The 13,912-nt window shown below is 39.7% G+C and overlaps 1 protein-coding gene across 1 annotated transcript in view; it reads left to right on the plus strand.

The window, feature by feature from the left end:
* Positions 1-13,912, plus strand: part of CCDC141 (coiled-coil domain containing 141) — a 272,693-nt gene that overhangs the window by 5,620 nt on the left and 253,161 nt on the right. The window contains 1 exon segment of the mRNA XM_078146957.1: positions 737-859. Coding sequence (XP_078003083.1) covers positions 737-859 — 123 coding nt within the window.

A 13,912-nucleotide genomic window follows, 5' to 3' on the forward strand; every position in this document is an offset into this window, starting at 1 on the left:
TAAAATGAGGGGATGGGACAGGATGATTTCCAAGATTTCTTCCAAGTCTAATTCTATGATCCCATCTTAATTGAACTAGGCAAGGTGTGTACTTACAAGACTTAGTTATGATGAAACCTTAATCTTTTGCTTTTTAGCAAGTAATGGCTATCTTCTCTCATTTATGTGTTTGTAAGTTAGATTTGGTTTTGTTTTTTTTTTTTGGTATATTGGTTACTCAAATAGAGAGGTGAGTTGTATAATGGAAGTAACCATCTACTTTCATGTAGGCTGGGCTGCAAAATTTGCAAAATGCTATCTGCATTATCTCATTTGAGCATCCCAACCACCCTGGGACGTAGGTATTACAGGTAGGATTGTCTCCAGTTTACAGATGAGAAAACTGGAGCTCAGAAAGGTTAAATGATTTACCCACGGTTACCTCATGATCAAGGCAGCATTTGCACCCAAGTCTCTCTAACTCCAGGCCCAGCAGCCTCTTTACTAGGACAGCTCACTGCTAGCTTGTTGAGTGTCCTTAAGTGAGTTATAACTCTTGGCTTCATTCTCCCAATTTGTAAAATAAAGAATCAGAACAAGATGATGTTTAAGGTGCCTTCCACTGCTAATCTAAGATTCCAAAGCCAAAATCAACCTTCTTAATGTCAATCAAAAAAAAAAAAAGAAAGGAATGTAAGTCAAGGAGGAAGAAACAGGTAGGACCTAAAAGTAACTTTGGTTTTGTTTTCATTTATAGAGTGGAAAATGGGTACAACTCCAGCTGGCTGAATCCTGTCCCAACCTTCTGGAAATTGGCAGCAGCCAAGATGAGACCAAGAAACTACTTGAGGATCATGAACTCCTCCTGGCCAAACTCAAGGTAAGAGCGCTATGGTGGCAGATAATCAAAGAAGAGCAGAGAGAGGTGGGATTTAAGCATATGGCTCCTCCATTAACTCCTTTGCCACATTCTCCCATTCTATTTCCTAGTCATGGTGTCAGAGATCATTTTAATGTGGCCTCAGAAAGGGAGGCCAAGAAATGCTAAGATTGGCATTCTAGTAAACTCCAGGATTCAGAAAACAAGTAAAATATTTTCAACCTTTATAGAAATAATGTGATAGAAAATATGGAGCTACATAACATTTTCACTGTGGAGAAATAGGTAATTATTTTCTGGGAGCATCAGTAAAATATTCTAACATTTTTTTCATCTCATGCATTACTGTCAGGTTACAACAACCACAATCTAAAAACTAAGACAGACCTAAATCTATCATGGGAAATAGTATCTGCTTTGCCAGGGGATTTCAGGGTTTTTATTTGTTCTGATGTTTTATAGAAAATATCTGATGATTTTTCTAGGATTAGATGCAAGTGGAAAATTAATAAAGTGTATAATAAAGTCTAGCCTGCTTTTCTAGTATGTTTGTTTTTAGTTTTGTTGTGGTTATTTTGATAAGGATTTAAAATAACAAGTAAAGATGGTTTGAATAGTCTAAAAGTGATGGTAATGTTCAATAAATGAAAGTCTTCCTTAAAAGCAGAGAAGCTTGAATGTGGGTTTAAGAGACTTGATGGCTATAATATACTCTATTTTTCCATCAAATTTGTTTCTTGTAAATTTTGAACCAAGAAGTTCTAGGTGCAATAATAGTTGAAAGGAATACCTAACTTTCCACATTCAAAAGTGAATTGATTCGTGAATATCTGTATCTGGCATAATCCCACCGGTGGGATTAATTTAGGAAAGGTTACCTCAACTAGCCCCTCTCTCCTCTCCCCACAGGGGCCCCCCTTCCTCCCCACCCCACCCCCAGTTCAAGTCCCTGCCTTTCAACTAGGAATGTTCTTGTAAATGTTTAACAATCAGCTCTCGGGGGGGGGGGGGAAACCCCAACATTTTATCCACAAGATGCTTTTAAATTTAATCTCCATCACTTTCTTATGTCTAGACAATCACCAAAATAGTAGTGATGATGATAATAATAATAATAATAATAAATCAAGCCCTGATTTGTTGTATTTTCCAAGGTATAAATGCTCACAGTTAACAATTGGCACTCCCCAGAATAAACCGTCTCCAGCATGCCACTGCAAATTTAAATCCAGAAATGTCCCTTAACCATTTTCAATGTCCCTGGTCCACAAAAAAAGACTTAGGACTTATTCCCTTTCAAGTTGTAACATTGCACTAAGCGGTATGTACTGGGTTTGTGTCATTTCAAATATATAGAAAGGGCATTGGACTGGCTATCAGATCCCAGCTATATTACTCACCTAATGGAGGAGTACTCAGTGGTGCTGGTCCCCTCACCTGTAAAACAAGGGCATTGATTGGTTTAGATAGATCAGGGCCTGGACTTAATTGATAGTGTTCACATGTTCATGTCCTTGGACCCAAACCTGTCTCTGTGACCACAAGCCTTTGAAATGGGAGCACAGCCTGAGGCTTCTCTCATTCGTTCTTTTTTTTTTAATTTTGATTTATCAACAATCACTTCCATATGCTTTCGAGTTTAAAATTTTTCTCCTCCTCCCTCCCCATCACCCTCCCCAAGACAGTGCACAATCTGATATAAGCTATACATTTACATTCCTATTAAACATATTTTCACATTAGTGATGTTGTAAGTAAATCTCTCATTCATTCTTGTAGCATGAAGACATTTCTGGATCATGGCAATGGAGTACCAAAGTTGAAATGTCAGAAGTCACTAGACATAACCCCAGGCTAAAAGCCTCATCAGCAGGTCTTTCTACCAGCATCCTTCCCTCCCTTGGTTTCAGAACTTTCCATTAGCACTTTCTCCTAGTTCCCAACCTCATTTCACTCTCACTCCCCCTCCTCTTTCCACTTCTATCAACTGGTATATTACAGGAAAGAAGCACTCTGTCTCCGCAACATGAAAAATACCAGGGACTCCTAGCTTAAATAATCTATAAATTTTCTTCAAATTCTAGAATTCTATGATCATGATCTCCCTGGCAAGGGCAGGACTTCGGGGAAAATAAGGGGGCTGGCAATGTTTTTTATTTGGTCAGGCCATTACCCTGATGGGAACAAGGTTATGGACATCTAAGGGAAGAGGGCCCGGGACAGGGCCATGGTGTCCACAGTTATTGGGCTTGTTCTGGATAACAGTCTATCAAAGGAGACTGAGAAGGAGCATTCATTCAACCAGTAGAGTGAGAGCCAGGAGAAAGCAGGGTCAAGAAAACCTAAAGGGAAGATAGTATCAAGGAGGAGAGAGTTATTAAAGGAATGAAACAAGTCTTTATTAAGCACCTCCTATATGACAGGTAGGTGGCACAGTAGTTTTGGGCTCGGAGTCAGGAAGACCCATGTACCTGAGTTCAAATCTGATCCAGATGCTTACTAGCTGTGTGACCCTGGGCAAATCACTTAACCCTGTTTGCCCCAGTTTCCTCAACTGTAAAATGAGCTGGAGAAGGAAATGGCAAACCACTTCCAACCCTAAAAGGTAGCTATTATTATCCTCATTATATAGTTGAGGAAACTGAGGCCAGTAGAGGTTAAGTAACTGGCTCAGGCTTCACCCAGCCAGTAATTTTCTGAGGTGAGATTTAAACTCAGGCCTTCCTATTCCAGGCCCAGGTCTCTCTATCCACTGCTCCACCTCCTGCCTCCTTGACAGTGTCAAAGCCTATAGAGAGCTCAAGGATAAGGATTAAGAAAAGACATCCAGAATTTGTATTTAAGAGGTCATTGTGTCTTGTATAAGGAACACTGAATGGGCCAGAGTGGCTGGATTATAGAATGTGTAGAGGAGAAGAAAGTGTAAGAAACCAAGAAAGGTAGAAGAGGGCTAGGTTGTGGAGAGTTTAAATGCCCAAGAGAAGACTTTATATTTTAGCCTGGAGGTAGAAGGGAGGATTGGTATTGAGTAGAGGGATGGCCCTGTCAGATTTGTGCTTTAGGAAAATCATTTTGGCAACTGAGTAGAGAGAGGGTGTGTTGGAGTGGATAGAGACCGGAGGTGGGTGTGGGAAGGCAAACAATTAGATGGATATTGCCGTAATACTAGAGAAAGAGAGGTGATAAGAGCCTGAACTAAGGTGTTGGCTGTGGGAATGGGGATAAGGGGACAAATATGAAAGATATGAAGGTAGACACATCAAGATTTCACAATTGGCTAGTTAAATACGTAAGGGGAAATAAAAGTGAGTAGTTCAGGATGATGAGGCGGCAAATGTAACTGACTGGAAGATGGTGGTATCCTCCATAGTAATAAAGAAATTTGGAAGAGGGAAGGCTTTGGAGAGAAAGAGAATGAGTTCAGTTTTAGACACATTGAGTGTGAGATGCCTATGTGTCCTCCAGTTCAAGATGTCGAATAGGCATAGTTCAGGAGAGACCAGGCTAAATAATATATAGATCTGAGAGTCATCTGTATAGGGATGATAATTGTACCCATAAGAGATGATGATTTCACCAAGTGAGATAATATAGAGGGAGAAAAGAAGAGGATGAGAACAGAGCCTTGGAGGACATGCATGGTTAATGGGAATGCCATAGATGAAGATTTAGCATAGGAAAATGATAAAAGGCTATTTGATTTGGTATGTAAATGATCACTAGTACCTGAAGAGAATAGATGAATGATGAAGTCAGGAGCTACACTGCTGAGGGTTTAGATGGGCCACATGGAGCTCATGATTCCCCCAAACCAGAATAACGTGGAATTGGGAAATATTTAACAAAATAAACAAAAAATATAATAAAAACATGCATAATATTAATATGTGATTTATTTATTTATCTTTTGCTTTTTGGTGAGGCAATCAGGGTTATATGACTTGCCCAGAGTCACACAGCTAGTAAGTGTCATGAGTCTGAGGCCCAATTTGAACTCAGGTCCTCCCGACTCCAAGGCCAGAGCTCTATCTACTGAGCCATGTAGCTGCCCTTCATTTTCTAAGTCAACTAACTGCCCCAGGGATTCTTATGTACAGACCTTGTTGCTATTTGAATTTGATGTCCCAAGTTTAGAAGATATTGAGATGAATGCAAACAGAGGCATGAAATATAGCTGGAGTTTTCAGAGAGTTTAGTAGAGAAGGGCAAAAGGATGATAGACATTAGAGATGATAGGCTCATGTGAGAGCTGCTGGGTTTGTTTGTTTTGAGGAAGGGGGAGACCTAGAAGTGCTTTTAGGCATCAGGGAAGGAGCCAGTAGACAGGGAGAGACCAAATATAATATGAATCCATGATGACATCTTTGGCTTTTGCCCTTCTTAGGAGTTTATCATTCTTTATTATCCTACAGCCTTCTTACAATCATCATGAGCCTCTCCATTATTTTTTGTGTGATATTCATTTTCGGTTCTCCGAAGGTAGTGATTTCCTATATTATGCTGCCACATTGGCTATGGTCAGCAGTAAAAAGAAATTCATTGAACATATTTATTAAGTGTCTTCTGTGAGCTGAGCACTATACTAGGTTCTGCAGAAGACACAAAGAAAAGATGTGATGTCACCCTCAAAGAACCTAAAAGTCTAGTGGAGAGGGAGGAACTAAAATATAGCATATATAAATAAATATACAAATGTAAAATAAGCATATAAATTAGCTGCCACATGAGGATTGGGTCATATCTGACTGAATTAGGCAGCGTTTCATGTAAGAGATAGTATTTGAGCTGGATCTTGAAAGATGGGTAGACTTCAGAAAATGGAGATAGGGAGAGAGAGAGACAGAGACAGAGAGAGAAATGGTGGTGGATGGAAGGAAAGAGGGAAAGGAAGAGGGCAGTTGAATGTTGAGGTCATAAGTCACACTGCTGAGGTTTAGATGGGCCACATGGAGCCCATAATATTCCTAAGTGCAGCAACAACTAGATTTAAATGGATTAAAATCTAGATTAAAATAGATTAAATCTAGATTAAAATCCATCTATATTCCAGAGAGGGAGAGCGAGGGAGAGAGGGAGGGAGGGAAGAGGACATTCAGGAATTGTGAGAGAAAAGATGTGGACATAGTGAAGAGCTGTACATGTACAGAGAGGAAATAATCTAGTTTAGAGTATGTGAAAACTGTTTCAATAATAAAATAATATTTGATAGTCCCAGAACTCCCACTTATTTGCACATTCAAGTTAATAAACATTCATTAAGCAGCTAGTATATGCCAGCCCCTGTGCTAGGTGTGAATGATACAAATGTGATAAAAAAAAATACAGTCTCTGCCCTCCAGAAACTCACCATTTTATTTTCCCGTTTATTCTTCAGTTTAATAAGGAATATTAGATTCGTATAAATAAGTATAATAGAAAATGGAATGTAGTAAGTGCAAAGTCTTAATGGAATGCTTTGAGAAAACAAAGTGGGAAGGGACTACTTTCAGATGGGGGATGAAGGGAGGAGAGAGGAAAATCCCGGAAAGCATTATGGGAGATGAGGCATCTGAGTTAGGCCTATGGAGGAGGAAAGGACTTCATCAGGTGACCATCAACAGGGAAGAGGAGGAGTCTTTTCCAGATGTAGGGATGGGGAGCAGAGGTGTTGGGGTTGGGGAAGCTTGGGGGCAGATGATAAGAAAGGCGGAGGTAGTTGGCCTGGAGTACAGGATACATAAAGGCAAGAAATGTGTCATAATGTTGTAAAGGCAACTGGAACCAGATTGAAGCCTAAATACCGGGCTAAGGAGTTGAACCACTAATATTTTTTAAATTGGAAATATTATCAGAGTTATTGGGCATTTTAGGAAGATTCCTTTGGTAATGGTGTCAATCATTCAATAAACATTTGCTATTGTTATGTGTTATTATTAACAAAATAAACATTTGTTAAGTGACTACTATGTGATTAGCACTGAGCTAAGTGCTAGGTATACAAAGAAAGGCACAAGACAGTCCCTACTCTCAAGTAGCTTACAATCTAACGGGGGAAGACAGCACATAAAAAGTAATTGAAAAGGAGTAGGGAAGGTGTCCCAAAGCATGCCAACGTCCAGGGGAGTTAGGCCAGTGGAAAATGACGTGATAGCGGCCCTGGGTGCCCTCCTGAAATGGAGGATCTAGAAGAAACTTTCCACAGTCTACCCGCCACTTCTCCAATCAGATGGATAGATAGCAGGAGGTATTGAGGAAGTATGTTTCAATATGATCTTGTTGATCATATGCTTCTGCTGATTTGGGAGGGGGAGATAGAAGGTGGGGAGAGATTGGAGGCTGGAGCACTAAATAATTTCAATTTGGCCTAATTACGTTAAAAAATACCCTAGGTTGGAGTTGGAAAAGTATAATGTCTAATGGTAAGTTTGCCTCTGATTTCAATGGGGCATTTAAATACTGCTTGTTTCAGGCTTTCCATATGAAAAATGGTGATAATAAAAATGGCCTCTCACAGGAATAGTGTGAGGATAAATGTGTAAGTGTCATACTATTCAAAAGGAAAAGCGAAGGTATAGTTATTATGTTGACAGTAAATCTCTCAGAGGAATCTCAGTGCTGAATTTGGCAAGCAAACCATTTCAGAGCCTTAAAAAAAATCTCACAGTAGATAGAGCACCGGCCCTGGAGTCAGGAGGACATGAGTTCAAATCTGGCCTCAGACACATAACGCTTACACAACTCACTAGCTGTGTGACTCTGGGTACTTAACCCTAATAGCCTCACTAAAAAAAAAATAAAAACAACCCCCCCCCAAATTAAAATAAAAATATAAACTAAGAGGAAAAAAAACCCTGAAAATAGAATTTATTTTAGACCTTTGACTTCATTGGTATGGAGAGCTTACTGCTGAGGAAAGGCCCTCTCACCATTCAGGTCATTATCACCTTCTCCATAAGTTATAGCTCTAGAGAGTTGCCTAGAACACTGAGAGGTGAAGCAATTTGCCAGGAGTCAGTCTGTGTCACAGACAGGACTTGAATCCAGGCCTTTCTCCTGTCTTCAAGGCCAGCTCCCCAACCACCTCACGACGCTGCCTCCACACTCAAATTATTCGTGATGGGAAAGAGGAAATTAGGGGAAAATGATAAGAAGATTTAAAAACAAGTAAAGCATGCCCTCAGCCAACAGGAAACAGCTGAGGTGCTTGAGGAAGAGCTGATACAGATGGCATCTGTACAACACTTAGCATCTAGCATCATGCCCTGACACACAGCAGGTGCTTAATAAATGCTTATTCCCTTGGGTATATGGAGTCCACCTGGATGGACTCTTATTATTGATGTTTACAAAATGACATTATTTTTTGATTATTTATTTAATATCTTATTTTCCCCCAATTATATGTAAGAACAATTTTTAACATTTGTGTTTAAAAATTTTGTTTCAAATTCTCCTTCCTTGCCTTCCCTCATTGAGAAGGCAAGCAATTGGATATAGGTTATACATGTGCAATCATGCAAAACATATTTCCATATTAGTCATGTTGTGAAGGAAAACACACACCAAAATACCTTTTCTTATTTTCTTTATTGTTATTTATAAAGAAAATAAGAAAAAATATGCTTCGATCTGCATTCAGACTCTTTCAGTTCCTTCTCTGGAGATGGATAGCATTCTTCATCATAAGTCCTTTGAAATCACATGACACTATTTTGAACAACAAAAACTGGAATTGAAGTACCATCACGTTATTGGATTTTGGCAAACATTTATTAAAAGCTCATTATATTCAAAGTTCTGTACTAGGCCATAGGGTTACAAAGACACTCATAAAACCAGAAATAGTGCCGACCATCAAGTCATTTACAATCCACTAACTTTGAGGTATTCTATAGTTGTTGCAGGACAATATTATTCTCTTGAATAGCGATTGCAATGTCCATAGGAGCAAAGATGTGCAGAAGGGAGGGACTTTAGACCCGTTCAGTAGTGTTCTTTCCTTGTACAAATAAGGAAAAAGTCCAAAAGAGGTAAAGCAATTTGTCCAAAATCACACAGGTGGTAAGTGACATGCATTGCTGTTATCCAAAGAAATCACGAAGGTAAGGGCAGAGGAGCACTGTGAGCCAGTAAAGTCCCATCATTGCGCTTAGGTGCCCACAAGATGCTTTGTGGAATGGACTCCAGTTACTTGTCTGCAATTACCGACATTCATATTGTAGTTCTTTGGTTCTCACCAGGTCTCTGGCACAATAAAGGTTTATTTTAGTCCCTTTGGTATTGATTTAGCTTGGAATGTACTATAAATAGCTTGAATATGTTAATAACAAAACTAAGTGACCTAAGATTCTTTGATTTTAAGTGCCCTGATAAAAGTTGCCAATTTTAAAGGAGACATTTTTGGTGTAGCTAATCTGAAGTCCTTTACATAGGACTGTATATGAATAGTACGAAGCTACAGGTTTTAAATTTTATCTTTGTGTATATTAAAGGATCTCTTTGGGTATGTTTATTTCTAATATGATTGAAACCTTTTGCAGTGGTGTAAGGGGAAATGGACTAATACTCATTTATTAGTTTTGTTACATTGAAAGTTTTGACCCATAGGTTAATATCATGCTACATGGGACATGATTTGACTTGCTATCTATCAGGATCTGCTTAATAATAATCTGTAATTTAAGGTTCTGGTTGGGAAAAGCGTCACCTTGTTTCTCACTGATTACTCCAGCAGCACTTTTTAGGGTAAAACACTGGAGCAAAAAGGGGGACAGGCAGCTAGGTGATACAGTGGACAGAGTGCCGGGCCTGGAGTCAGAAAGATTCATCTTCCAGAGTTCAAATCTGCCCTCAGCTACTTACTAGCTGTGTGACCTTGGGCAAGTCACTTGACCCTTTTCCTTCAGTTTCCTCATCTGTAAAATGAGCTGGAGAAGGAAATGGCAAACTACTCCAGTATCTTTACCAAGCAAACACCAAATGGGGTCATGAAAAGTTGGACATGACTGAAATGACAGAACGAAAAAAGGGGGTTGTGTATGTATCGCATGAAGGTCCCAAGTGTGAATTATGGGAGTACCAGGCTAGTGAGAACCACAACTTGGCAGCAAAAAGACCTTTGATTGAATGAGAATAAGCTCTTCTTTCTAGCAGCAGTGACTTAGAGATGATTCTGCAAAAGGCAGCCTGTAGGGCACCTTTCCTGTATCTTGTCACTGTCCCTATCTTGCAGATTATACATGTTCTTCATCTTTTGGATTTTCTATCTTGGATCCTTCTGGAAATCTGGTGAAGCCTACTGACTGACCCCTTCTCAGGACAACCTTTTTAAATGCATAAAATAAAATGCGTAGGGTAATAAAGAAAATCAATTATATTGAAATAGTTATCAAAATATTTTTAAAAAAAGAGATAGTGGGCCCTAGATGAATAACCCCAGGGAAAGCCTAATTAGGGTATTTCCTTTATTTAGATTAAGAGTTCTTAACCTTGTTGTATGTAATGAACTGCCTTAGCAATCTGGTGAAGCCTATAGACCTCTTCTCAGAATAAATAAATAGGATATCAAAGGAAACCAAAAGTTAGTGAAAGTAAGGATGTAATTTTCCCTACCTTGGACCTCTGATTTAGATTGTCCCTGGTATGTAACCTAGAAAGTCTACTTGTTCTCTAGGCAGCCATCACAAATAAGGGGGTTCTGCAAATCTGTGCTTAATACTTGGTTAAACAGAAGCTGATAGTTCTACTGGCTGGCTTTAGACAGTGGCTACCATGACAGGTGACAGTGAGAGAGACCCTTTTATTTACTCTGGTTATACAATCTTCTGTAAATTCCCTGTCTCTTAGAGAATCTCGTGGGAGTGGAAAGTAGTGGTCAGTTTCAACTTCTCTTCCAGGTCTTTGAAAATAGATAGTGAGAAAATGTCCATACCCTTTCATCCAGAGCATATGCCCTATGAATGCCAAAAATGGAAGGAAGGTTTGTTTCATACACATCACACCGAAATATTCATAGCAGCCCTTTTTGTGATAGTAGAAAGCAGGAAAGAAAGTAGATTTCCATTGCCTGAAGAATGGCTAGACAAACTGTGTTACGTGAATGGTAGGTGGCTCAGCTGGCTGCCAAAGCCAAGAGAACAGGGGAACTATTTGGTGAGTAATTATATCCTGCCAATCAATCAGGCCAACAACAAGCTTTTGTTAAGGGCTTATTATATGCCAGTTCCTCGGCTAAGTGCCAGCCAGGGATGCAAAAGGGGGCAAGAATAGTCTTTGCCCTCAAGGGGCTTACATTCTAGTTGAGGAAGTATGAAAAATGAGTACATACAGGAAGCATACAGGAAGTAGATGAAAAGTATGTCAACAGGTGCAGCATTTCGTTAGATTATTTAAAGAGAAAGGACAATTCCTATTACCATTGTATCGATGACTTATTATAATAAGCATGTTGCTTTTGAACAGAATTTAACAATGGAGAGAAGAACTAATCCAAGTCAATGGTGGGTGGAAAAGAGCATAGCTATAGCTATGTGGATCATTTGGAGTTTTACCCTTTGTTAGGCACCTTCCCCAGGGTATGAAGTCAATTAGCCTGAATGTCGAGTCCGAGGATGCCATGGTAATTCAGATATAGTCGAGGAGGCATGTCTGTGAAGACTAGCTCAGACACCACCTGGCTTCCATAGGACTGTGTTGCAGAGCCCCAGGCTTTTCATTTATGGTCCGGGAGTGCGGTGAGGGAGGTGAGAGTGACTACTTTGACAGAAAGTCAGGTTCTCAAGGGAAGGCTAATAATAAGTAGCAAAATTAATGGGTCTAAGCTTTTATTTCCCCAGGCCACCTTGTGAGAGAGGTGCTACGGAGCAATGAATAGCCAAAAGGCAGGTGGCAAGAGCAGAGAGAGAATGAGAATCTTGAATAATCCTGTGGTGTGTTAGCTGGCTTCTGAATGATTAAGGATTCATTGTAGTTCTGAAAACAAAATATTCATGGGTGACTCAAAGTGAATGTTGAGACACACAATGGGTGTAAAGGAGGCAGTAACATATTTATGACTTGTGCTGACTTTTGACCAAGAACTAGTATAAGAAAAAAAGTCATTCAGGAAATATATGAATAGAAAATACAGGAAGAATATTGAGGATGAGAAATAAAAGATGGGCAGCCCCAAAATTGCACCCAGTCAGGCAATAAATATTTAAGTCCTACTATGTGGCAGGCACTATGCTATGCTCTAGAGACACAAAGGCGGAAGGGAAAAGGAAATGGGCATTTATTAAGCATCTGCTATGGGCCAAGCACCTGGCTAAGCACTTAAAATTTTGCCTCATTTGATACAAGGAAGGCAAAACATATGGAGGTAAAGATAGCATCATTGCACACCTGGGTGACTGGAAGGATGGCAGTGTCCTCAAAGGTAATAAGGAAGTTTTTAAGAGAGGTAGGTTTGGACAGAATAATTTCATAAGATCTTCAATCTCTCCTAGCCTACATGTGCTCAGTCACCCTGAAGCATTCACTCTGTCCCACCCCATAGGACAAGTCAGTAAATCCACAGTGCAGAGCTTGCCCTCTGAGGCACATCTGTCATAGTCACAAGATGAGCTGGGGAGCAGGGTGTGGTCGGATGTAGAATTTCCCCAGGGGTACATGTGCAGCTGCCTTTGTGGTATCCTGGTAGTTAAGTTACAAATGCTCAGAGAGGGCTATGCCTGACTCAGAAGTGAGGAGGTTGATTCCTTGTACAGGAGAGGGAAGGCTGAAGAGTGGAGAGGGATGACAGAATAAGAGTAAGGATAGTTTGGTTGGAGAGAAGACTCATAATTGGTTATCTGGGGGAAGGTGAGATTCAACCTATATTCCCATCCTCTGATTGGTTGAGCACAACCAATTTTTTTGGGTCAAGCCATGGCTCCCTTGGAGAGGGTCCCACTTTGGAGACCATTGACCTAGAGAACTGTATCAGATTAGGAGAGAGAAAGAAAACAGTTACAGAGGTAAACTACCCTCAAAGGAACTTTCTTGCCTTCAATGCTACTGTATTCTATTGGTAGCATTAAGCAGATAGAATTTGTTGTTGTTGTTATTTAAAATCCGTCTTTTATAAACAGCTAGGTGGTGCTCTTCTGGGTCTGGAATAAGGAAGACCTGAGCTCCAATCCAGTTTCAGAAACTTACTAGCTGTGTGACCTTGAACAAGTCACTTAACCTCTGTTTGCCTCAGTTTCTTCATATGTAAAATGAGGGATGATAATAATATTAGCATCTACCTTTCAGGGTTGTTTTGAGGATTAGATGAGATAATATCTATGAAGTGTTTAGCATGGTGCTTGACACATAGTAAGCTCTAAATATAAATATCTGTTTGTTTCCCTTTCTTGAATTTTGTAGAGTAAGAGATGGAGATTGCTTTTTTTTTTCAAAAGGCGTTTGAGCAGCCAAGCTAAATATTTTTGCCCCTGGGACTTCTGGGTGAACTTTCCCATGTTATCCTCAGTTAGGATGTACTTTTCTAGAGTCCAAACTTGGTCCTAGAGCCTGATAAAGTATTTTCTTTACTTCTTTATTTTTTGAACTTCTTTACATTTCTGCATTTTCTTTATTCCTCTTAAAAATTATTTATACATTTTAAAAGTTTTATTTGGAAGGAACAATAGCAAAAAACTCTGAACATTATGAAATTATAATGACCAAACCTGGTGAAAGAAATTATTATCATATGCTATTATATGAATAACCAGTTATTAAATTCAGATCCAGGCTTTTCTCTTCAATTTCCTCATTAAGGCCCAGTTCTTGTGAAAGTAGGTTTCTGAAGGATATGACTGATTAATGAGATTATTCTTAGCCCTCAAGGCACATGCTCTTCAATCTTGGGAGGGACCCCACCTTTCTATTTAGAGTGTAAATAGAATCCAGCCTGGGCGAGTTCTTACGGTAAGAGGAAGAGACAGGGAAAAGAGCCCCCATCCTTGTACCCCTCCATTTGAGTTTAGAGTGACCCAGCTCATGAAGGAGAAAACCTATCAGAGTGGTTTGGACAGAAATGGATTCCTCTGTCCAGATTGCTGGAGG

This window comes from Phascolarctos cinereus, unplaced genomic scaffold (assembly GCF_003287225.1).
Source record: "Phascolarctos cinereus isolate Bilbo 61053 unplaced genomic scaffold, phaCin_HiC Scaffold_726;HRSCAF=1367, whole genome shotgun sequence".
In the NCBI taxonomy this organism is placed as follows: domain Eukaryota; kingdom Metazoa; phylum Chordata; class Mammalia; order Diprotodontia; family Phascolarctidae; genus Phascolarctos; species Phascolarctos cinereus.